The sequence below is a fragment of the Salmo trutta genome, chromosome 7, assembly GCF_901001165.1.
Source record: "Salmo trutta chromosome 7, fSalTru1.1, whole genome shotgun sequence".
In the NCBI taxonomy this organism is placed as follows: Eukaryota; Metazoa; Chordata; class Actinopteri; order Salmoniformes; family Salmonidae; genus Salmo; species Salmo trutta.
In genome coordinates this window covers 13,126,414-13,151,664 of record NC_042963.1, presented here as the reverse complement: position 1 = coordinate 13,151,664, position 25,251 = coordinate 13,126,414, and the positions used below count along the sequence as shown (strand labels likewise).

Here is a 25,251-nt window from a genome sequence, read left to right as displayed (position 1 = left end):
ATCTAGGCTAACTGGGGCATAGTATGAGCAAGGGAAAGACTCCAGCTAAATTATCCACCATATTTTATATTTTTGCAAGACATTTTATTGACACGTTGGTTAACTTTTCTGTCAGAGTTGCCATCTTTAAAGGATCCTACCAATTTGGAGAACTGTTAAGGCTCGGCTACTGGAGGACTGACTATGCTCAAAGGGACCCAGACATGGTCAGATAGGCCTAGCTGGTTAGGTGAATGGGTTTGGAAATTAATCTGTTGTGGCACCCCATAATCCGTAGCCATGGTGAGTCATATGGCAAACATAATCCGTTATTATCTCACCCTGGATCACAAGCATCCCTATCCCTGACCCTGAACAACAATGTTCCTACAAATAAGCCTACTCTCAAATAAATGTTGAGTGAGAATCGACCTATCTGGGATTGGTTAACCTACATGTTCTTATTATAGGCCTAGATTGTTACTAGGCTATTCAAATTATAATGTATCGTCATTGAACACTAAGAGGAAGCTGCTAAATCAGAGGCTACTCATATATCAAATATATTGTAACACGGTGGTGTGTGGCCAAAGTAACCCTAATAGCCTGGAGCTGTGTGATTGACAGGCCCTTGAGGCAATGAGTGTTTGATATGGGCGGGTTTCAAGGAGTGACTATTTCCGGAGTCAAACACACGTGTGTAGGAAAACTGGCGTACTTTATTGTGCGCTCTCTACTAAACCCCTGTACGAGCAGGTAAATCCGATTTTGCAATAGAAACAATTAATGTCAGTATTTCCACATTGCATTCATGTAACTATGCATAGCTTTGCCCTGGCTAAGCATTTGTGGGCGCATTTGACTAGTCATGTTTCTACTTGGCATGAGCTATCGTTAGCAGGCTAGCTAGCTAGTAGCTAATTAGTCAGTTGAAGATAACACCACAACAGAGGCATGCATCTGTGAAATTAAACAGGTTTCCGAACCATCTGCCAGTTGGATGGTACTGGGTACCAACAATGTAGCATAGCCACAGTGTGAAAAGTTGTTGTTACACCGTTTCGGAAAGGAAGATACATTCGCTATAACTAAAAAGAATAAATGATCATGTCGTGTTTACAATGATGTTACAGTAGTTACCTAATCATCCTGCCAATCACGCTATCATCATACTACTAGATAAATAGTGCACAATGCAATAATTTTTTACGTTACGTTGGTCTGGAGGGTGCAGGATATGAGGGCCGGTGCGCAAAAAAAGGGCCAGTGTGTTTTTGCGTTACTGATGAATTAATGAGTCACCTACAACTGGGCTGCGTCTAGTACGAAAAAAACGTAGTAGAACGTTCAATTTAACGGAGCCGGTGCTGTTCTGAACGACCAGTTGAAAACGGGGAGGGTTAGGGCAGGGTTTCCCAAACTCGGAAAGGGGAGGTGTTAGATGGCCAATCCAGTACCTTGCTAGAGGCTAGTGTTCACAGAATATTTGGTTGGAGCGACATGCTTTGTAAAAAAAATAAAATGCCTTGTTTACATCCATAGGTCCATCAGGAATTCTCTTTGGGTTGCTTTGAGGTACCATACACCCCATCTACTAACTGCTGACATCCGAGCACCAGGTATCTGCCAGATACACAGCTTTTTCTTTAACGTCCCTATCAGCAATCTGTAAGTCAAGTGTTTAGCACAACTCTCCCATTATATTAAAAGAGAAGTTCACTTTATTTGAACCAAATCTGTATTTTGGATGTAAATGGCATGTTATAGATACTTTTTTTTGCATTCTCAAATGTTTTTGAGAAATGTACACTACCAGCTGTATACTTCATGCTCATTCAGCAACAGGGGCACAGATAACGTGAACTAAGGCTCCAAAAACACCCAAATACATCCTTTTAGAAACAACAATGCTCTCAGTATTTATTTATTTTATTTTTATTTAACCTTTATTTAACTAGGCAAGTCAGTTAAAAACAATTTCGTATTTACAATGACGGCCTAGGAACAGTGGGTTAACTGCCTTGTTCAGGTGCAGAGCGACAGATTTTTACCTTGTCAGCTCGGGGATTCGGGTAGCCTAGTGCTCTAACCACTAGGCTACCTGCCGCCCATATAGTGATGTACAGTATAGTGATGAAGGTCTTTAGATGTTGCACATATTACATTGTTATTCCTAACTAGTGTTGCACAGCATACTGTAACTTTGGTACTTTTTGGATACTAGAACATGAAACACGGTTCGGTACTAGAATTTTTGTTACTTTCAGTACTTCTGTCAAATGTGTCTCATGGATCAAGTGCCTGTCTATCAGTGCAGCCGACTCCTTATTATAGCGCTCACCCTGCCTGCTCCACTTACTCACTGCTAGCCTCCACTGGGAGTCAGGGCTGCATCATGTTAGCTCCCCATTCATGCTGCACACAAGTAACACGCTTGAATAATGCGACACGTTAAGTAGAAATGTTGCAACTGTTATTTACTGTTCGCAAAACAATGTCCACACATGCTAGAGCACTTCACAATGCAAGATACAGGTGGATTCCAGCTATTATAGGCTACCTTTCCTTGCTAGCTGACAGCTAAAGCTGACATTAATTCACTAACCTAGTACTTTGTTTGTGATAATATGCAAACCATCATGCAAAATATGCTGATTTCAAAACTGATTGCCACCCAAAACTTACTTCATTCACTTATTCGGTCTCTCTCCCATCTCTCCCAAGGATGATCTATTGCAGGGAGGCCTGATTGGTGTCACATTTTGCCCCCCCCCCCCCCCCCCCCATTGATTAAACTCAATGCATGCACACTCCTATTGAATATGCATTCACCTGTATTGTGGCTAGGCCGAGGCTGCATCTTCACTTACCCAGTTTATCAATAGAGATTTACCATTCAAATGTTTTTTACCATTACATTATTATGCAGTTAGATTTCTACAAAGTCAAATTGATTGTATAATTGATTTTAATTTTTTGTTGTTGTGATATTGAACTCAAAAGATGCTCAACGATTCAACAGAGCAGTAGTGGTATTGTTTTGATATGGAGTATCTGGACGGTATAGAGTATCGTGATACTAAACCTGGTATCGTGACAACACCATTCCGAACGTTATCCGTGACTTTATATACCGTTATGTGCGACTCAAGCAGGTTCCCCTATCCAGCTGTGCTGCTTCTCAGTGTTGCCAGCGCATATGCACACGGAACAGGATCATGGGCTACACTGAGAAGTGTCGCTCGAGTCGCACAAAATGGAATTTAACATTGAGGATACATTTCGGGAATGACACAATTTCATGTGTACATCTAAAGACCTGCGTCACTATAGTGACTGTTGCTGTTTCTAAAAGGACACATTTGGGTATTTTCGGAGCCATTTGTTCATGTTTTATCTGTGCCCTTGCAACTGCTGAACGAGCCTGAGGAACGAGCCTGAGGAACGAGCCTGAGGAACGAGCCTGAGGAACGAGCCTGAGGAACGAGCCTGAGGAACGAGCCTGAGGAACGAGCCTGAGGAACGAGCCTGAGGAACGAGCCTGAGGAACGAGCCTGAGGAACGAGCCTGAGGAACGAGCCTGAGGAACGAGCCTGAGGAAGTATCTCGCTGGTGGGGCTAGTATCTCCAAAACAAGTGAGATCGCAAAGAAAGTGTCTGGGCACTTCTATAACATGCCATTGATGTCCAAAATACAGATTTGGTTCAAATAAAGTGAGCATCTCCTTTAATTCTATAAGATTAGGTGTTTGTAGTAGTGGTGTGGATTTTGACGAATTCACTCAGCGTGTCATTGTTGTCTTCTCTTGCCCCTCAGCTTGGTCCCTATGGCCGATGCAGAGCCCATGCTGGTCCCTGCCCCTGGGGGGGAGAAGAGAGCATGCCCTGCTTTGGAGGAGGTTGACCACAGCACCAAGAGACCCAGAGTCCAGAAGGATGAGAAGAACGGAGGGCCCTCTCACAAGCTGCCCCAGGATGAGGGAGAAGAGCCAGAGGGGGAGGAGACGGAGCCATTGGAAGAGGATGGAGAAGGGGAAGGGTTGGGGTCAGGAGAGGCCTTTGCAGAGATGATGAAGCATGGCCTCACAGAGCTGGATGTGGGGATTCTGAAGTTTGTCAGTGAACACCAGGGGTTCTCAGGCATTCTCAAGGAGAGGTTAGTCCTGCCTCCGGCCCTCCTGAAGAGCGATCTGAACATGGCGTATGTGTTGCTGTGTGTGTTTCGCTATGACTGAGATCAGCTCTTGCTCTGTCTGTGTTAAGGTACTCTGACTTTGTGGTGCACGAGATCAACAAAGAAGGCAAGACAGTGCTGTTGGATGATCTCTCCGTTCCTGAGGAGGCTGAGGTGAGCTAACAAGGAATCGGTATACATTTCTGTAGCCTTGCAGTTTAGAGTGAAATATATAATCTAGAAGTCATTGCTGAAGTTAAACTCTGATGTTGGACTTGTCTTGCAATAGGAGGCCCCGGTAGAGCAGCCAGAGTCCCAGGTTTTCACAGAGGAGCAGAAACAGCAGCTGGAGCAGCTACAACTCTTCAAGAACAAAGAGGGCGACGTCTCTATAGAGGTGAGTGCATGCACCATTTCCACCACGCCCACTGAACGTTTATTTTCATTGTATCTTCACATTGTATCGTTCTAGTTAAGATGCTATTTTTACATTTGACCACGGTCCTCAAAGGCAAACGTTAGAGATCAATTAAGTTTTGATTACACGCACACAGGTAGCCGATGACACAAAAGAGAAGCGGACCCTCGTCCACAAGGCTGTGAAGACCCTGTACCCTGGACTGGAGACCAAGACAGAGGAGCGGGAGGGAAAGAAGTTCATCGTTGCCTACCACGCAGCCGGGCAGAAAGCCCTCGCAGGTACAGGAGAGAGGAGAGAATGGGAGATTTTCTGGGTTGTCTCTCTGGTTTATTTCCTATTGCTGGGTGAAATCTCTAACATCGATCATAGAACCGAATCAAGTCGCTTTGAAGTTCTCTTACTTCAAGATAGAGTTTACATTTCAGAATGGGGGAAGTTCTCATTGAATGGTTGGAAAAGGGTGGTGCTGCATGCCCTTGTCAGCTTGGCCTCATGTCTCTCATTGCATGGGGTTCTCTCTAAGCTGAGTAGCTACTGGGTTGGCTATGAGATTATATGTAGGGTGCATGAATGAACAGGTGCATGTGAGGTCAACACAACACACCTGCATGATGATGCTGACTAAAGATCCAGACCAAAGATCCTGACCAGTCCCATGGACTGAGAGAGATCACATGGATCATGATTTTTATCCAGGTTTCTGTGAACTTTTAGACGTTAGAAGACTCTCCAACAAATCAGGAGTATCTCTCTCTCTCGACGTGGACTGACATATTTTGCCTCTGAATCAATTCCCTAAGCTTGAAAAGATCATTTAAGACGTCGCCGTTTTTCACATGAATCATTTCCTATAAATGTTGTGGCCTATTCAAAAAGAGCACAACATGGTAGTCATCAAATAATGGCTACTCTGTCATGCCCATGGAACACTCCTGCTGCACAGAACGGTTTAGACACAACGGCATTCCAACCCTGCATGCTGACCTCGCCACCCCTGCCGGTCTGTCTGTCTAACGGTCCACGACCGTCTTTTAGTAACGTTCTTTTATCATTTATATCCTATTCCTTTTGCTCTTCTCTGGGTGGACAGAGGTCAAAGCAGCTGCAGGTAAGACTTTCTCGTCCACTCTGCTCAGGTTTCAGGAGACCCCAGTCCGTAACAAATGTTGGATTAACCTCATAATGGATTTAAATGTCAGCTCATTGTCTGGCATGACGTCATCGCTGTTTTGGGACTTGCTGGAATTTACCAAACCGACTTGTGTGTTTGAACATGTGTTGTCTGGGAGTTTTTATTCGGAAATGTTGGTAGTTAGAAATAGCCAACATTTTTTTTTTCCTACATAGAAAAGTATTGGGCGGGCCGCTTAAGTGTTTTTGTTGTTGGGCCGCCTATGTCCAAACAGAAATGTAAAAGTGTACAGATATAAAGTATGTTGAAAAGATAATGGACATATATTTTTTGAGCATGAACTATCACCAAAATAAAAGCTAGACAGTCAGGGAGAACCTAGAATTCCCCAAATTATTTTGTTCATGACCGTGGGGCCCTCATTGATTTTATGTTTGAGTCACTTGGATAGCACAAGCAATGGCAAGGTGTGTAGAATTGCAGGAAACTAGCTTCAAAACAGCTCAATTTTGTCACTAAAATATTCAGTCGCCTTTAGCCACGCCCCCGCCACGCCCACCACCTAAGCCCCATTATGATCCAGAAAAAAACGCTGCACATAATAAAACCACTGATTATCCTGCTTGTTCAATATGGCTACTATTTTCACTCTATATGGTAAATAGTCATTACCAATTTCAGGGTGTAGGCTAAGGAAGAAGAACCCCAGTTGGTTAGTTTAGAGCAATGGGGAATGAGTGTTCGAGGGGAGCATTTAAATTACTGAGGCGTCCGTCTTGGGACATATATGCAGGATGCTCGTGGCATAAAACAGTTGTTAAAGAAGTGGTTGCTGCTGTCTGTGTTGGGCTCCTTAACAGAGCTTCCTCCGCACAAAAGGATGAAGGAGCCAGATAGTCATTTGAAATGCATACCGAAGCCCTGAATACTGATGAGGGTGTACTCTCTGACGGATGTGGTCTGTCTGATACTCTACCTTTATCGCCACAACTCACTCCTGTCTCCCTGGCCAGCCCCCAGGAAACACTCCTGGCCTAAGAGCCGCGGGGCCTTCTGCCACTTCGTCCTCTACAAGGAGAACAGAGACACCATGGAGGCCATCAACGTGCTCTCAAAGTTCCTCAGGTTAAAAAAAAACACACACGGTTTCTCATAGCATTTTTCTAACAATATGTAAGCAAAACTTCTACTAAACTGTACAACTCCTGACTGTGTCTGTTATTTCCCAGGATGAGGCCCAATGTCTTCTCCTACATGGGGACCAAGGACAAGAGAGCCATCACTGTGCAGGAGATTGCAGTTCTCAAGTGAGTGTGGTGGCTTGCTGCTATCAGCAGATACTTGTAATTACGTACTTACTTAACCTATGTTCTCTGTCCCTTCAGGATCACAGCAGAAAGACTGTCTCACCTCAACAAGTGCCTCAATAACTTTAAACTGGGAAACTTCTGCTACAAGAAACACCCTCTGAAGCTGGGGGAACTACAGGGCAATCACTTCACTGTGGTCATCAGGTCAGTGGATACTAGCTGTGCATGTTGATGTGTGTAAGCTCTTTGCTTGAACTTATTCTTTGTAACTCAAACTACTCTCCAATCCTGATTTTGATTCATTTAACCATTAAAATAGCGCAGCAACTTTTAATCTGATCTACGCGTTGCTATTTGTTCCTGGCTGGTTACCTCCCACACAGGAACATCACAGGGACAGAGGAGCAGGTCCAGCAGGCCATGTCCTCCCTTCGAGAGACGGGCTTCATCAACTACTACGGAATGCAGCGCTTTGGCACCACCGCCGTGCCCACACACCAAGTTGGCAAGTAAGGACACGGACTCTCTCACTTTTGGGTATGGGGTCAGCAGTTAAAAACATGATCCCCTTGGTGCATAGGGTAACCGGCCCATGGGTACGGGGTTGGCAGGGGATGGATGATTGACCGTTGTTGTGTCCCTCTGTTTGGACCAGGGCCATCTTGCAAGACAACTGGAAGGAAGTGATAGATCTGATCCTGAAGCCTCGCCCTGGAGGTAAAACATTTGCTGCCTTTCATTTGTCTTTATATCGAATACATGTCCACTACCAAATGGACAAATCTAAAATGGATAACATTATTGCAAGAGCGCGTGTCAAACGGTTTCTGCCACGGCGTGGCCTTTGTGACAACTGCAGATGTAAAAAGGATGTTTTAATAGAATATGATGTATTGATTTACTGCTCTCCCTCTCTCTGCCAAGCGGAGAAAGGTTATCTGGTGAAGTGCCGTGAGGAGTGGGCCCAGTCCCAGGACCCAGAAGCAGCGCTGCAGAAGCTGCCTGTTAAACGCTGTGTAGAGGGACAGCTGCTCCGTGGTCTCTCCATGTACGGCAAGAAGAACATCATCACTGCCTTCGCCATGGTGAGCTGAGCCCGCTTTTACTCGTACAAACTAACTGGCAGACGCACTTTTTTATAACTGGTCAGGAAGCAATGGGTGTACTCACGCACACTTGCCAAATGGCAATATCAGACATCCCGTACCTTTTATTTATCCCCAAGTTGTTCCAATGGACTACGTTGTTAAAGGTGAGAAACAAATGTAGCCACACAGGTCCACTGTTGATTTGTTTGACTTATTAAAGCTGCTATATGTCACTTTTTGAGCAGCCTGACCATATTTACATAGAAATGTGCCTTACAGATCTCCATTCTCTTTGAAAGCAAGTCAAAGAAGCGGTAGTGTTCTATGTGCGCTATTTCTATGCTTCCTGTTATGTTTCGTTTGTGCGTCTTTTACCTTCTGTTTTGCCCACCAGTTGAAAATGCTATATTTTTGGTTATGGAAAATATATTTCACAGTGGTTTAGATGGTACAATGTTTCTCGACACTATACTTGCTTGTTTTGTCACAAACTGAAATTAGGCGAACTATTCAAATTTGTTTCAACCAGGAAATGGCGGAGGAGTTTCTGCTTAGTGCACCTTTTTTTTAAAAGCATGTTTTGCTGAGGCAACTCCCTGTGTTGGCCTTCCTCTTGTCTTCTAGATCCCTCGTAACAACCGGCTGATGTACATCCACAGCTACCAGAGCTTTATGTGGAACACCATGGTCAGCAGACGCATTGAGGCCTTCGGACTGAAGGCTGTGGAGGGAGACCTCGTGCTCAGGGGAGGTGGGTCCTATCTGTTTATGTTTTGTGGGTGTATCTCTGATTCACCATCGCATGTGGCGATACATGTGGTTGGAATTCTTGAATAAATGTTCTGTAGAGAAGGGATGGAGCACACAGCCCAGAGTGCCTGTCTCACAGATGGCTCTAAAGTGTAATACTCCATGTCTAACAGAGGGCTTTAGACCACCTGCTGAGCTGGGCTGAGTTAATGTGCTCATTCTATGTAGGGTCTCAAACCAAGTGATGTACACATCCTCCTATTCACCAGTGGTGTAAAGTACTTTAGTAAAAATACTGTAAAATACTACTTAAGTAGTTTTTTGGGGTATCTGTACTTTACTTTACTATTTATATTTTTGACAGCTTCTACTTTTACTTCACTACATTCCTAAAGAAAATGATGTACTTTTTACTCCATACATTTTCCCTGATACCCAGAAGTACTAGTTATATATTGAATGCTTAGCAGGACAGGAAAGTGGTACAATTCACACACTTATCAAGAAAACATTCTGGGTCATCCCTACTGCCTCTGATCTGGGGGACTCACTAAACAAATGCTTTGTTTGTAAATGATGTTGGAGTGTGCCCCTACCTATCCGTTAGTGATGCACTGATAATACATTTTTTGCCGATACCGATATTTTCCTTGCCAAAAAAACAATACTGATAACCGATATTTAAAATTTTAGCGGCCTTTTAAGCATTCTAGTACAGTTAAATAGTTAACACACACACGGGCGTAGCGGTCTAAGGCACTGCATCTCAGTGCAAGAGGTGTCACTACAGTCCCTAGTTCGAATCCAAGCTGTATCACATCCGGCCGTGATTGGGAGTCCCATAGGGTGGCGCACAATTGGCCCAGCGTCGTCCGAGCCGTCATTGTAAATAAGAATTTGTTCTTAACTGACTTGCCTAGTTAAATAAAGGTTACACACCACACTGACCAAAAAGTTATTTTGTTGGCATTTATGCATGTCCCCATTACCAGTAAAACATAATCAAAATCTCTTTCACTTACTTGCTGTGCTGTTTCGTTGTTCATTTGTTCAGTCGTTTCATTCTCAACCAGGATTTCTATGGAATGCTGTTTGGATCTTTGTGTCAAAAAAGATAACACTACACTATTTGACATGTCAAATTACACTATTTGACATGTCAAATTACACTATTTGACCAATCAGGACCTGAATATGACTTCGCGTCACATAATAATTTAACGCGTTCATACATTTTTTACGTAGCTATTACACATTGATTACACCATCACTCGTATTTCATATGTCACAACGTTTCATCTATACGTATGCTATGATGCTGATAAAGTTGTCTCGCGCATCTACAGTGCTGGTCATAAAATAGCTAGCAAGCTCATGGATGCAAAAAATGTTCTTCCCAAAAAACATAGCAAAATGACACTGTTTCAGTAGCTATAGTTAGCTAGCTAGCTAGGTGTCATCTAAAATAACCCTAATTTATAAAACACTTCTTATCTGATTAATGGTGGTCTATGTGAAGATAGACACAATAGTGGACTTTGCGGTTAGCCTTCAAAATAAAAGTATGACGACATTGTACTATTTGTTTTCATTTGCGTCACTGTCAGTGACATACTTTTATTTTGAAGGCAAACCGCAAATTCCACTATTGTGCCTAATCCTTATAGCTTCACAACACAACCCGGTCCGGTCGAGCCCCACTAGCCAGATAAAGTTAGCTGGCTGCTTATAACGTTAGCTTTGGGCAACAGGGTTAAGTAGCTGGCTGCTATTTTCATGAACTGAAGTAAAATTTCAATAGGCAAACATCAAGTGGCAACTCGGCTAATACTTACTCACAAGGATTCCTAAATCATTGCTAAGAATAATGAAAATGACTGCAGTTTCTACTGGTCATTGTTTTCAGGCTGGTTGTATTGGTGTTAGCTAGGTACCCCAGAAGTTGCGGTCGAACAAATGCTTTATTACCAAAGCAGTATTGTAAACGCATCGTTCGTGGCTGGTGTTTGCTTATTTGCAGTGTTTTTTGTACAGATTTGACAGTGCTACTGTATCTTTTTTTGACATGCAAAGACCCAAATGGAGTTCCATAGTATGTATGCAGTGAAGCTAATAGCAGTGACGCTATTACTGTGTAACTCCGGTAGGGCAACATCTGAAAAATAACGCACTTGGTAGTGTGTACCGGTGCTCGATCAGTCGGCGAAAGCCAACATCACCCACGACAGAGAACGATTGATTGTCAAGGGCAATGAATTCCATTATCTTGGCTTTAATGGATTTCGCCTTTGAGTTGTCTCGCTGAAATTGTCTTACTCTTACAAATGACTGCTCGACTTGTTGACTGCTCGATCCACACAGCAGACATTGTGGGCTAGGTTAGGAATGCTGTATTGCACAAGTAGCGCAAAATTTAACGTGATGTCATGTTATATAGGTATGCACGGCAGCTTTGCCATCGGTTTTTAACATCAGCGTTAAACTAGACATCGGCCGATACTGATGCTGGCATTTTTAGCCAATTCCGATATGTTCACCGATATATCATGCATCCCTACTATCCATAAATAAAAAAACAAGAAAAAGGTTCCGTCTGATTTGCTTAATATAAGGAATTTGAAATTATTTATACTTTTGATACTTAAGTACATTTTAGCAATTCCATTTACTTTTGATACTTGAGTATATTTAAAACCAAATACTTTTAGACTTTTACGCAAGTAGTATTTTACTGAGTGACTTTCACTTTTACCTGAGTCATTTTCTATTAAGGTATCTTTACTTTTACTCAAGTATGACAATTGGGTACTTTTTCTACCACTGCCATTCACCCTCTTATCTCCAGGCACTGCATTCGTACTGTCCGCAGCAGAGGCCGAGACCCACTCTATCCAAGACGTGGTGATGCCCCTACCAGGGTTTGATGTCATCTACCCCACTCACCACGGTAAGAGAGCCCTGCATCCTCCCACCATGTCAGGGCAAAGTCTCTATCCCTCCCTTAAGCTCTCTCCTCCCCCATAATCAGAAACAATCTCCTTAATTGAGTTTTTTTTTTTTTTTACCATTCCTCTACCTTACCGAACGGTTTGTCCTGTCTGAACTAGTTTAATTTGGCTTGTTTGCCCTGAAAAACTAGTTTCATGTCAGGGAAAGTCTTATCCTGTTGTCTGGGGTGTTACAAGCAGAGGTGAAGAATTTCAATCCCTGAAAAATATCTCCTGAGTGGCGCAGCTGTCTAAGGCACTGCATCTCAGTGCTACAGGTTTCACTACAGACCCTGGTTCGATTCTAGACTGTATCACAACCAGCCGTGATTGGGAGTCCTGTAGGGCGGCGCACAATTGGCCCAGAGTCGTTAGGGTTTGGGGTGGTAGGCTGTCATGGTAAATAAGAATTTGTTCTTAACTGACTTGCCTAGTTAAATAAAAAAAAGATCTGGAGTATTCTATTCTGTTTCACTGTTCTATACTATTCAGATATGTGGTTGAGGTGATTGTGTCTTTTCCTCCTGTTGTGTAACAGTGGGGAAGGGCTACAGGGAGATGCTGAGTGCAGATAACCTGGACATTGACAACATGAGACACAGAGTGAGGGACTACTCTCTGGCCGGGGCCTACCGACGCATCCTCATCAAACCCAGTGACGTCAGCTGGTCTGTAACACTCTATCACCTCGGTATCAGTTAATACAACTATTTTCAGTCTTAGCTAACTATAGGAAAAAGCGAACGAATAGTGTTGGAGGAGTTTTCGTTACACATTCTAAATGAATAAAAAGGAGCTGAGGATTGCTTCCTTTTTTCCTTGCGCATGATAATGTGATTGCCTTGTATGATATTTTCTCCTCGACATTCCTGAGTTGTGTTTCATCTCTCATTCTATAGGGAGGTGATTAACTATGAGGACCCTCGTGTCTCCCTGGTCCACACTGATGTGGAGAAACTAGAGGACCAACCTCCCCCAGTCTTCAACAAAGGTGTGTTCTAGTTTCATCCTGTTGCTGTGCATTATTCAATATGTGGTACTTTTCCCACTCACCTTGTATCTGTACTCCATTAAATTGAATAACACTCTTGGTAGTGTGTTTCTCCTAACTCTTTCTCTCCTCCACCCACCAGAGGGGAAGTACAGGGCTCTGAGGATGGAGTTCTCCCTGCCTCCCTCCACCTACGCCACCATGGCCATCAGAGAGGTGCTCAAGATGGACACCAGCATCAAGAACCAGACTCAGCTCAACACCACCTGGCTCAACTAACACAACAGAAGCGGGCCCGCTGAGCTTCATATAGGCCCACTGCACTGCTTTTCCAGGCTGCCGAGCAGTCTGTCCTTTAGTGGGTGTCTACTTACTGTATGTGAGACTAACAGTCTATATTGTGCGTGTGGGAGTGTTTTGATACTTTGCCAAGCCAAAGGTCATTCCTCTCAAGGTGTGTCAGTCGGGGTGATGAGAAATCTTACCTCATCCCACGCAACCAAGACTAACAACTCTGATATTATATTCTTACAACTCTGATTATTTTCTTAGTTTCTTCATTTTTTTTATCAGGAAGTTTTTACTCTTTTAAAGCTTTGCTGCACTGGAGAAATTCCGAGATATGTTTTTGAAACAGCTGATGTGCTACAGAAGCACTTTAAATGGGCTGTGTAGAACAGTTTGTGTAACCCATGGTGGTGCTCTGTGACACCCTTGCTACTTCCCAGGGTACTACAATGACCTGACCCTGGTTGTACAGAATTACTGTTTGCTTTTTTAACTGTAAAATGTTTAGTTTTTTTGGAAACCAGCTCTCTTACAGAGAGAGAATTAAAATGTTGAGTGCAAATGCTTTTTGTGACGTTATTCATGGACTTGGATGAGATGTATCATTCTGCTCTAACCTGTGCCACTATTAGAGTATTATCTTGAACTTGTAAAGTTGCCTATGGTAACTATTCAGCCCAAGAACATCTACCCTACAATTCCATTGTCAAAATAATGGGTGGCTTTTCTGAAGCATTTACTGTCATAAAACCAGTGTTGCTTGACCAAAACAATTACTATATTCAACATACATTGACATTTATATAGTACAGTGTTGTAGCTCAATGCTTATGGGGCTGTGGGGACTCTGTTTCTGGTTGATGCCAGTAGAGATGAATCCTGGAAATGACTGATCCACAGTGCCCCATTGCTGCAGGTCATAGTAGGTGCTGACCATCTGGCAGGGTGGCTGATGCCAGCTGGCTGTAGTCACTGAATTCATCGCCTGGCTCCAATCGAATTTGTTGGACTGGATCCTGTCATCAGCCAGTCACCCTGGGATACTGAGGGTCTCATATGATTTTTCTCTTCTGTCATGCTCTAAAATAGAATCTGGTCAAGAAAGCACTTCAGATTTCATCATATTGGAATCTGTGTTAGGTGATATGGTACAGTCACATTGCAGGACTGGTGTTGAAAGATTAGTGGAATCTGTGGGTAGCTTGGACAGGTAGGATGACTGACAGTGAGGGTGAACAGGTGGTCACGGGAATGGATGAGACTGAGGCAGGAATTCCTTTAACCATAAAGTGGTATATGTACTGAGTAGTCTGTGCTGCATAACAAAGGAAACAGAATAACGTGTATCAAATCCATCATCACAAAGATCTAATCATAACAATCATTCATTGTTAACATCATTTAGGGAATTCAACAATCCAGTTCATTAATAAGTCAATAGGAATCGTCGGCGAGTAATTTAGGCTCGTAACTATTTATCATAAATCATGAAAGAATAATACAAACAGTGATCGGTTATTCAATCTATAATCGCCATTAGTTGGATATCAGAGCTGATCAGTTAAACAAACAATTACTTTCTTATTTCACCCTTTCAAGTGTCTTCATGTGTACACGGAATTTCATTACATATTAACTATACCAATTGCATAATTGGCCTATTATGATCCGTAGGGCTGGAATCATTGACCATTCACACTAGACAAAATGTTTGAAGCGTGCGCTCCAAGCCACGCGATAATAACTTCAAACAACAACTGATGGCCCACTCTCCCGATCGCAACAGATAGTTCAGATGAAAGGTAACAGAGCCGGTGGATTTACGTGGATTCATGGACGCACAGAATTTCTGGATTAGACAGAGTGAAGGAAGAGAAAGCAGCGCGATCAGGCGATGGCGATTTCCTCCTTTTATGGAGTGGAGATCTGTCGGACATTGCCACCTGACCTAATTAAAGTGCCCCTGGCCCAGCTGAGTAAGTGGCAATGAATTAAAGGATTATTCCACCAACTCCATGGGTTTTTTCTACAGGTGTCTTGTGAGTGACCATCAATTGTCTTTTTTTCTCAAGCCCTAAAACATACCAACTCATACCACAAGGGGGGTGAATTTACGAAGACATAAAGCTTGCATTTTTACAGAATATTTTATTTTGATTGAGCGCAACAAATGTACATCACCTTAAGTAATTTTCCAAATCCACTTGTGCTATTAATACCTAAAAACACAATGAAATTCAAAATGTATAAATGTAACGTTTAGACCAATCAAATCCGTCTTGTGGTCCCTCAACACAACAAACATGTCTGCGTCGTTGGCGAGAAAAGCGCGATGAATGTTTCCCTGAAGTCTAATCTAAATTCGTGTCTCGAATTTACAGGTAGCTATCGACATTCCGTCAACTTTTCTTTAAAGTTGTGATCCCTTTCTTCTGCCATTGAAGTCGCGAATACTTTGAAAGATGTCTGGAACCGCTTTGGTTTATGATGAGGAAATGACTCGCTACAAACTGCTATGGGTTGAGTAAGTCATGCTTCCTTATTGTGCATTTTGTTGTCCTACACGCTGCAGTCTAGCGAAAGAGAGCAAAAACGGATATCTATATCAAAGATTATGATAACTATCGTTCTGCTGTGTGTGGTACGTATGAGTGGGTGAGTCACATTTAGGAGATGTTATGGCGGATGTAACGAAATGCTTGTGCTCCTAACTCCAACAGTGCAGTAATACACACGAATCTAAAAGTAAAAGAATGGAATTAAGAAATATTAGGACGAGCAATGTGTTTGTGTACTGACCTGTGTAGGCTGCGTGTGAGTGTACTTGTTCAAAAGTGTTTGAGTGCACACTGTTAGCCTGGTCATTCCTGTTATGTGGTGTCTTTTCAATCCCCAGGAAATAACACTTTAGTGTCAAATGTGGATTTTACTTAACACAGAGATACCAGTGCATTCGGAAAGTATTCAGACCCCTTGACTTTTTCCACATTTTGTTACGTTACAGCCTTATTCTAAAAAGGATTAACACGTTTTCCCCCCTCGTCAATCTACACACAATAACCCATAATGAAAAAGCGAAAACGGGTTTAGACATTTTTGTAAATGTATTCAAAAATATAATATTGCATTTACATAAGTATTCAGACCCTTTACTCAGACAGGTTGGATGGGGAGCGTCGCTGCACTGCTAATTTCAGGTCTCTCCAGAGATGTTAGATCTGGTTCAATTCTGGGTTCTGGCTGGCCCACTCAAGGACATTCAGAGACTTGTCCGAAGTCACTAATGGGTGGTCTTGGCTGTGTGCTTAGGGTCGTTGTCATGTTGGAAGGTGAACCTTGAGGTCCTGAGCACTCAGGAGCAGGTTTTCATCAAGGATCTCTCTGTACTTTGCTCCGTTCGTCTTTCCCTCGATCCTGACTAGTTTCCCAGTCCCTGCCGCTGAAAAACATCCCCACATCATGATGCTGCCACCACCATGCTTCACTTTAGGGATGGTGCCAGGTTTCTTCCGGAGGTGACGCTTGGCATTCAGGCCAAATAGTTCAATCTTGGTTTCATCAGACCAGAGAATCTTGTTTCGGATGGTCTGCGAGTCTTTAGGTGCCTTTTGGCAAACTCCAAGCGGGTTGTCATGTGCCTTTTACTGAGGAGTGGCTTCCGTCTGGCCACTCTACCATAAAGGCCTGATTGGTGGAATGCAGCGGAGATGGTTGTCCTAGAAGGTCCTCCCATCTCCAGAGGAACTCTGGAGCTCTGTCAGAGTGACCATCGGGTTCTTGGTCACCTCCTTCACCAAGACCTTTTCCCCCTATTGCTCAGTTTGGTCGGGCAGCCAGCTCTAGGAAGAGACTTGGTGCTTCCAAACTTTTTTCATTTAAGAACGATTGAGGCCACTGTGTTCTTGGGGACCTTCAATGCTGCCGAAATTTGTTGGTACCCTTCCCCAGATCTGTGCCTCGACACAATCCTGTCTTGGAGCTCAACGGACCATTCCTTCGACCTCATGGCTTGGTTTTTGCTCTGACATGCACTGTCAACTGTGGGACCATATAGGCAGGTGTGTGCCTTTCCAAATCATGTCCAATTAATTGAATTTAACACAGGTGAACTCCAATGAAGTTGTAGAAACATCTCAAGAATGATCAATGGAAACAGGATGCACCTGAGCTCTTTTTCAAGTGTCATAGCACTTGAAAAAGTGCTGAATACTTATGTAAATAACGTAATATACAGAAATACCTTCTCCCCTCGGGTGTAGCTCGTCTGAGGAGGAGACGTAAATGCCTGGGCCTAAACACACCAGGTAACATGGATGAAAGGGGAAGAAATGTGGGGTGCAATGAGCGATAAATAAATCAGACCACAACCAGAACTCAATTTTAACCCTCGGGATGTTTAGTGAATTAGTTAAATAAATAATATAAAACACCCATAAATAATCAGTAAGAAACAACACAACCACAACAAGGGAAGGTAAGAGAAGGGAATGTTTGGGATCGGGGTCCAAGTAATGAAAATAAACAAAAGGTCCCTCCTCTTCTACACACCTAAACCTTCCTAACACACTCTAAACCCTAACCCACTGTCCTACCTGGTTCCAAGAAAATACAAGGGTGACACCCGCCCGGCTAACCTAGTGTATAAAACAATGGGTTATCTACGTGAGAATGTACACCCATGGGCAGATCTACCTTTTCCCTTCTCCAGGACCTAGGTAGGGTGGAGCGCCTCAGGAGGACAGGCTGAAACACAAACAAAGAAATTAACACAAAAAACAAGTTCTCTCTATCTCTCTATATCTCTATCTCTATCTCTCTAATCAGCCACGCCCACCATCGTTAGCCGCAACTCGGTACACCTGTAATGCCCAGGACACAAACACACTAACATGGGGAACAAGAAAAACGTAACACTGTATTTTATTTTTAATACATTTGCAAAAATTTCTATACTGCTTTCGCTTTGTCATTATGGAGTATTGTGTGTAGATTGAGGGCATTTTTTTTTATTTGTATTAAGTTTTGAAAAAGGCTGTAACGTAACAAAATGTGGAAAAAGTCAAGGGGTCTGAATACTTTCCGAATGCACTGTATGCACTTTTTATGCATTTTTACCATTTTGTTTTCAGTGGATGTAGGCGTTTTTGCCATCTCCCCGGTGCTATTCATTGTCTTCTACGAGAAATATAAGCCATTAAATAATAAAATATTTATTCATTATTTTATAGTCCTACTTAAAATATCTGTCATCAATACTCTTTTCTCATGATTATTGTATTTGTTACCGTATTTAAGAATTTCCGTGTGTCATAAATGCGGAAGACACATTTCAGTTGAATGCATTCAGTTGTACAGCTGACTAGGTATCCCCCTTTCCCTGATTTCCCTTTCTCCCCTGTTAGTTGGTAGTGATACCCATTTAAAAAACAGCCCCTTCCCACAATGACATCACATTCAGGAAGTGTCAATCTTTTTTTTGGCAGGGAAAACAACAGTGCGAAGCTAGTAAGTATTAACACTCGGTTTTATCTAGAGTACCAGTCAAAAGTTTGGACACCTACTCATTCCAGGGTTTTTCTTTATTTTTACTATGTTCTACATTTGTAGAATAATAGTGAAGACATCAAAACTATGAAATAACAGATGGTAGTAATCATGTTGTAACCAGAAAAGAGGGAACAGAGAGAAGGAAAAATAACAAGAAGAGATTCCAAATCTCCTGGCTGAAAAGTGAGTGCCATGCTGAGACCTCATCCTGTCCAACCAACCATTAGAACAACCCTTCTGTTGCACTCATCATTGGTTAAAGACATTTATTATAACTAAATATCGCAACACCAGAAAAGAAAGGGAGAGGCAGATTGCAAGAGTAACTATTGGGAACATAGTGAAGAAGTACCAACTCCAAAGGCTCAACCAGACTAGGTTTTTCAAAGAAGAGGGTTGGATTGGCTGGAGATGTGTTTGCGAAGAACCGCCGTCCAAAAACTGCAGCGAAAGACTCAATGAAGATGCATCAAGTGATACGTGTGTTGCCAGGTCACATCAAGTACAGAGACATAACCTGTCTCTGCCAAAGAGATGAGGGGGGTCACGGCCTGTCCCTGCTTTGAGTTAAAAGAAGCAACTGTAGGAGCTGCTGAGTCTCTGAGATCTGGTTAGGTTGACAGTGTTTTTAAAAAGATAAAGTAAATAAAAAATGTAATAAATTGAAAGTGATTCTAATTGTAATGTTTTTATTTTGACCATTTCACAGATTTTAAAGTGCATAATATATATTTTTAAATATTTAGTTGATTATTGGTATTAGTCCCACCCTGTTATGCTTCATTCCACCCGGATAGGTCAGTATTTAAAATAATAATTGAACAATAACATCAAATGTTATGTATATCTTTGTGGTAACTTGTCGAGATAGAAGGGGTCAACTACATACGAAAAACTGTTGACCAAATTCTGTTGTTATTCGCTCTTATTCGGAAAAATTGTGTGCAAATGGTTCGGAAAACAACACACGTTTCGCTCAATAATCATTGATTTTATAATTATTTGAGGAAAATAAATTAACGTAGTAGAGTAAGGAACATTTCATTACTTAGGAAATCTAAATCTTGATATTTACATGCATTGTTAACACGTTCAGAGTTGTGTAAGTCCCTAACAGGGGGGAAATATGTCATGGTCCATGTGTGAACAATATGCCTGTATTTACTTTGTCCTTTTGCATGTCCTCTCTTCAGCCCGGCTTGTAAAATTGAGGTCCCTGAGCGTCTGACTGTCAGTCACACAGCTCTGCAGGAGGAGGGTCTGGCTGAGCGCTGTGTCTCTGTGCCTATACGCCAGGCCACCGACGCAGAGATCCTACTGGCTCACAGGTGAGTCTATCATGCACACGCGCGCACGCGCACACACACACACACACCCACCGCTCTATGTTGTACTTACAGTGAGGAGTACCTGGAGGCAGTAAAGAAGACACCATACATGAGCCTTGATGAGCTGAGGACATTCACCCAGCAGTATGGGGATGTCTACTTCCACCCGGTGAGATGACATGGACAGTCAATCAGTCAACTAATCGCTGCATTGTCCTAAATGGAGAATATACAGTATAGTGCACATAATATAGAAAAGCACAGAATGGGACCTGACTATGAGGCTGACCGAAACAGAGTTAGCATTGCGAAACCCATGTTCTCTGCTTGTGTTTTCGCCTCTAGAACATCTACCATTGTGCCAAGTTGGCCATCGGAGCCGCTCTCCAGCTGGTGGACAGTGTGATGACGGGGAAAGTGAGGAACGGCATGGCCTTGGTCAGGTGAGTTTTAACCACGGAGGAACAGAGTGCATATGGGTTTGTCCTCCGCTGTTTTATTTACAATGCCCCGCAAGGTGTCACTGACTTCCTGTATGCACAGTTACAGTATCTGGTACTCAGGATTCACCTCCCTCTCCCACCTCTTTTCTTTCATCAGACCCCCAGGACACCACAGTCAGCGCAGTGCTGCCAACGGCTTCTGTGTGTTCAACAACGTGGCCATCGCTGCCCACTATGCCAAGAAACAGTACGGTATCAAGAGGTGAGCAGGGCCTGAATAGAACCCACTCTGAACTGATTCCATTGTAGGGCTTTGAAAGTAGAAGAGTGGGCGAATGTGTGTTTGTTTTTCTCCGAATGTTTTTGTTTCCCCAGGGTGTTGATAGTGGACTGGGACGTGCATCACGGACAGGGAGTGCAGTTCGCTTTTGAGGATGACCCAAGGTGAGTGTCTTTTCTTGATCCTAACTGGACCTTTTGTCTGGTAGTCAATCCTGTCTGATCTGCAGATTGCTCTGACTGACACCCCTCTTCCCCCCCCCCCAGTGTGCTGTACTTTTCCTGGCACCGCTATGAGCACCAAGGCTTTTGGCCCAACCTGAGGGAATCGGACTATGACAGTGTGGGCAAGGAGAAGGGTGCTGGCTTCAACATCAACGTACCCTGGAACAAGGTGAGATTCTAGAAGTCCTTTAAAATCAAGGAGCCCTGCCTACCATACAGTACTTGTTACTTTCTCAGTAGCATTATGCCTTCAGTTCTCATTTGATCTCTTGACTGGTTACAGGTGGGGATGGAGAACAGTGATTACCTTTCTGTCTTCTTCCATGTTCTTCTACCCATCGCATATGAGGTGAGGCATTCTCCCAGGTCAGAATCGGCAGCACTCGCAAAACGTGTGCGATGTTCTCTCTCTCTCTCTCTCTCTCTCTCTCTCTCTCTCTCTCTCTCTACATATCAACCTCAAATGATGACTGAATGAAATGAATGCTCTTTGTTCCAGTTCAGTCCAGATTTGGTATTTGTGTGTGCAGGCTTTGACTCCGCCATTGGAGACCCAGAGGTAAGGCATTCTACTGCTTAAATGAATGACCAACTAATATAGGCCTAGACTCTATTGTTATGGTTGTATAGTCAAGTGTTATTTTATGCTTGTGTCCCAGGGTCACATGTGTGCCACCCCAGACATCTTTGCCCACCTGACCCACCTCCTGAAGTCCCTGGCTGGGGGGAAACTGTGTGCTGTCCTGGAGGTGACGGTCACTCATAGACTTATATATTTAACAGTGTCACTCTTTTTTTGAAATGAGTCACATTAACAAAACAGGAACTGTTTTTGCTGTTTTTTTTGTACCTCGATTCACTCTATAAAAAAACAATTTTAGGGAGGGTACAACTTGACCTCACTGGCCCAATCAGTGTGCCAGACCGTCCAGACCTTACTCGGAGATCCCGCCCCCCAAACGTCAGAACTGAACGGCCCATGTGAGAGGTGGGCTGATGTGTCAGTCACAGCTTTAAAAAGGCTATAACCTAAATAGCTTGTACAGCCAGTTAACGCACTGCACTGTGTCTGCTTCGTTCTCTCCGTCCCTGCAGTGCTCTAGAGTCCATTCAGTGTGTGAGATCAGCTCACAAGCCATACTGGGCCTGCCTCAAACACACAGGTACTATATAACATCACCCTCTGATCACGCTCAGATCTCATCACTTCATTTACAACATATCAACCTGCATTACCCTAATATAGCTATTCATCTTATCTTTCCTCCCTCCTTCCATTCACTTCCCTTCCAGTTGCCCCACCCGTGTCTGAGCCCAGCACTAAACGCTGTAAGCTGGCAGAGAAGGAAGAGGGTGTGCAGGCTGAGGAGGGTCAGAAAGAAGAGGGGGATGGTCAGAAAGCGGAGGAAGAGGAGGTGGTGTGGATGAAGCCTCCGTCCCGGTTGGCTCCTCCGGTCCACACTGAAGTGGCACTCCCTGCTGACCTGGAGGTCCCTGACAGATGTGACCGTGTGAGGTCATCACTGGCCCCAACTCTTCAGATACTGCAAAGACTAAGGTCTGTCCCTAACCTATACTCCTGAGATACCTCAGAGATTTAAGTCTGTCCCCAACAGACACAGATACATTCACCACCCACAGATACATTCACCCACAATAATGTTAAAGCTGCAATATGTAACTTTTTAGCCAACTTGATCAAATTCACATAGAAATATGTGTTATAGATCTGTCCTCATTAATATCAAGTCTGCACTATTTCTATGCTTCCTGTTTTTGCCGTCTTTTACTTTCGGTTTTGTATACCAGCTTCAAACAGCTGAAAATACAATATTTTTGGTTATATAAAATATATTTTACAACGGTTTAGATGGTACAATGATTCTCTACACTATGCTTGCTTGTTTTGTCACATAAACGGAAATTAAGCAAACTATTTGAATTTTAGCAACCAGGAAATGGCGGTGCGTTTTCTGCACAGTGCAACTTTTAAAGTATGATCATAGTTCCTGTTTAATCAATTTGTACTTTGATAATATGAATACACATCGTATTTATTGGACTCCAATGTTTTTGGTGAAGCTTCAATAATACTGTCTTATTTTATAACCAGGGATAACTTTTTTGAAGGGTCGGCGGAGGAGGAAGCGCTCATGTCTCTCTGCAGCGTCATCGCACTCTTTGAAAAGATGAAGAAACAAGAGGTGAGCTGTGTTTAGAAGTTAAGAGTAATTTCGTCGTGAGTCATTACATGAGTGAGTCATTACATACATCAAATGCCCTCAATTGTTGCACTGCATCAATTGCATGTAACTTTAGTTTCTTTAGTTCCAGTACATTTTATGTTGCCTTTGTTTGCTTGTGATGAAGTAATGCAACACATTGCTATTCCTGGGGCTGGAACATGATGAATACACAGAGTGTATTGTGTGCGTGTGTGTGTGTGTGTGTGTATTTATATATTATGAACTGAACTATGGGGCTATTATTCCCAGCACCACAAGTTGTAGAGAGATGGTGAGGTTTGGCCTCTGATATTTGGTCAGTGATTTGGCTTTGGCTAACCTGGCACTTTGATGCTAACTGTCTGTCAGATTCGTAACGGTCTGGCGCTGGTGCCTGATGTCTCCGTGGCGATGCTGTGTGCCGCGCAGCACGCTCGGATGTCTCTCACCAACCGGTATACACCGTTTATGACCTTTGACCTTGAGTACATTCTCAATACTGGACATGCATAAGCCGGCAGAGAAACTGGTGGCGAACACTCAGTTGGTGAGTGTTTTTCTCCTCACAGGTTATTGCTGGTGTACCTGGGGGATGGGGAGATCCCGACATACATCACTGAGGACGGGTGAGAATGTTTGCACAGTAACCACACAGAGTAACCACACAGTCATAAATACCCTTCTAAACCATAAACATCTCCTTCACCTTTCTCTTTTAGGAAAGCACTCGTGGTGCAGATCAGCAGTAAGGAGCCAGAGGAGCAGAAATCCAGATATCAGGTTTCTGTGTGTCTGAAAAAGGTACAGCAAATTATTTGGAAAAGGAAACGTACTCCTACGACATGATTCTCTTGGTGCGCTTGCCAAGGTTTTATGGAGGAGATGTATGTTATTTTCTACCTTATTTTAATGCCCAGCATCTGTTGTGTACAGTGTATTATTACAGTCAGTGTGTGTGTTTTGTTTGCGTCCCACCACAGGGCTGCAGTGATGTGGCAGGGTTGATGCAGGCGGTGCTGTGCCTGCTCCTGCCTCTGGCCTATGAGTATGACCCTGGGCTGGTGCTGCTGGTGCGGGGGCCAGGCAGTGGGGTGGGGAAGGCAGCCTGGGCACAGATCACCAGCCTACTCCAGGGCCTGGCACAGGGCCACACACTTGCCCTTATACAGGTGAGGGGCACCGAGGGAGTGAGGGCTCCACTTTGACTTGGTCCTAGCTATGCAGGTTTAAAGTATTTTGAATTATGATGTTTTTTCTCTGTATTTTTTTCCCCCTGGTCGTATGAGTGTTGCAGGGATGATCCTCTAACATATTGTTGTCATATCCCAGGAGGGTGAGAAGGAGGCTGTAGGGACCACGGCAGCCTCTCTGCTGGGGGACCCTGCTCCCTCTTTGGGGCCCCTGGGGGCCCCTCTCCCTGAGGACATGGAGGCCATGGAGAGCCTGAGACAGAGGCTGCAGACACACTGGGGACTTCTGCAGACTGCAGGTGAACAAATGATCACAGCCTCTAAGGAAACCTATTCAGTTACTCAAATGGATAATAACATTTTAGAAAAACAAAATAGTTATTAGTATAGACACCTCAAGAAAATACTGACCACTCAGATTGTTAATACATTTTTGTCCTTTTAAAGCTGCAAAGGGGAAAGAAGTCGAGGAAAAAGGACAAAACCAGGACTGAAGTAATCTCCACACCAATTGGGTTTGTGACCAGGGGAGAAAATCCATCTCCCAGGCATCCATTTTTATACTGTTTGTAATTTTGGCAATTAAAAACAATTAAACTGTTGGTCATTCCACTATCTAGTCATTGAAAATGTCTGAAACTTGCAGCACTGCATAATCTCCATATTGCAACACAATAAAATATGAATATCATGGTTACTATCTGTTTTCATCAGTCCATGTGTGATGGAAATTGAGAAACAACTTAATTTGTGCAAACAGGAAGTTAAGTCATAGGGTCATTCTGTATTAATACAGAGGATGCAGTGAGCTGTTGGTCAGAAAAGATGTAGACAATGCTGTGATCTGTGTCAAAAGCAAAACCTATTTTCTATGGAAAACTAGAGCATACCACA

The 25,251-nt window shown here is 43.3% G+C and overlaps 2 protein-coding genes across 6 annotated transcripts; both read left to right on the top strand.

The window, feature by feature from the left end:
- The first annotated feature begins 661 nt into the window (after positions 1-661).
- On the top strand, positions 662-13,682 carry LOC115196962 (pseudouridylate synthase 7 homolog). 3 transcript variants are annotated; one of them, XM_029758043.1, is made up of 17 exons: positions 662-735; positions 1,522-1,598; positions 3,797-4,135; positions 4,243-4,327; positions 4,443-4,550; positions 4,708-4,852; positions 6,720-6,831; positions 6,936-7,013; positions 7,092-7,220; positions 7,400-7,525; positions 7,672-7,733; positions 7,941-8,101; positions 8,729-8,855; positions 11,700-11,801; positions 12,380-12,509; positions 12,741-12,832; positions 12,975-13,682. In XM_029758043.1, the coding sequence occupies exons 3-17, from the start codon at positions 3,807-3,809 to the stop codon at positions 13,109-13,111; spliced, it is 1,923 nt and encodes a 640-aa protein (XP_029613903.1). In that variant the 5' UTR covers positions 662-735; positions 1,522-1,598; positions 3,797-3,806; the 3' UTR covers positions 13,112-13,682. The 3 variants fall into 3 exon arrangements, with proteins under 3 accessions (XP_029613903.1, XP_029613902.1, XP_029613904.1); XM_029758042.1 differs by having other exon boundaries at positions 1,522-1,647; XM_029758044.1 differs by lacking the exons at positions 662-735; positions 1,522-1,598 and adding an exon at positions 3,560-3,615.
- A 1,704-nt stretch (positions 13,683-15,386) lies between these two features.
- Positions 15,387-25,054, top strand: hdac10 (histone deacetylase 10). Of its 3 annotated transcripts, none has more exons than XM_029758028.1 (20): positions 15,387-15,644; positions 19,861-19,995; positions 20,068-20,164; positions 20,341-20,438; positions 20,596-20,700; positions 20,814-20,882; positions 20,985-21,111; positions 21,226-21,291; positions 21,442-21,501; positions 21,602-21,691; positions 21,824-21,930; positions 22,038-22,105; positions 22,236-22,500; positions 23,056-23,146; positions 23,537-23,622; positions 23,737-23,793; positions 23,887-23,968; positions 24,148-24,336; positions 24,497-24,656; positions 24,805-25,054. In XM_029758028.1, the coding sequence occupies exons 1-20, from the start codon at positions 15,583-15,585 to the stop codon at positions 24,849-24,851; spliced, it is 2,061 nt and encodes a 686-aa protein (XP_029613888.1). In that variant the 5' UTR covers positions 15,387-15,582; the 3' UTR covers positions 24,852-25,054. The 3 variants fall into 3 exon arrangements, with proteins under 3 accessions (XP_029613888.1, XP_029613889.1, XP_029613890.1); XM_029758029.1 differs by having other exon boundaries at positions 15,394-15,501; XM_029758030.1 differs by lacking the exon at positions 15,387-15,644 and adding an exon at positions 15,678-15,761.
- The last annotated feature ends 197 nt before the right edge of the window (positions 25,055-25,251 follow it).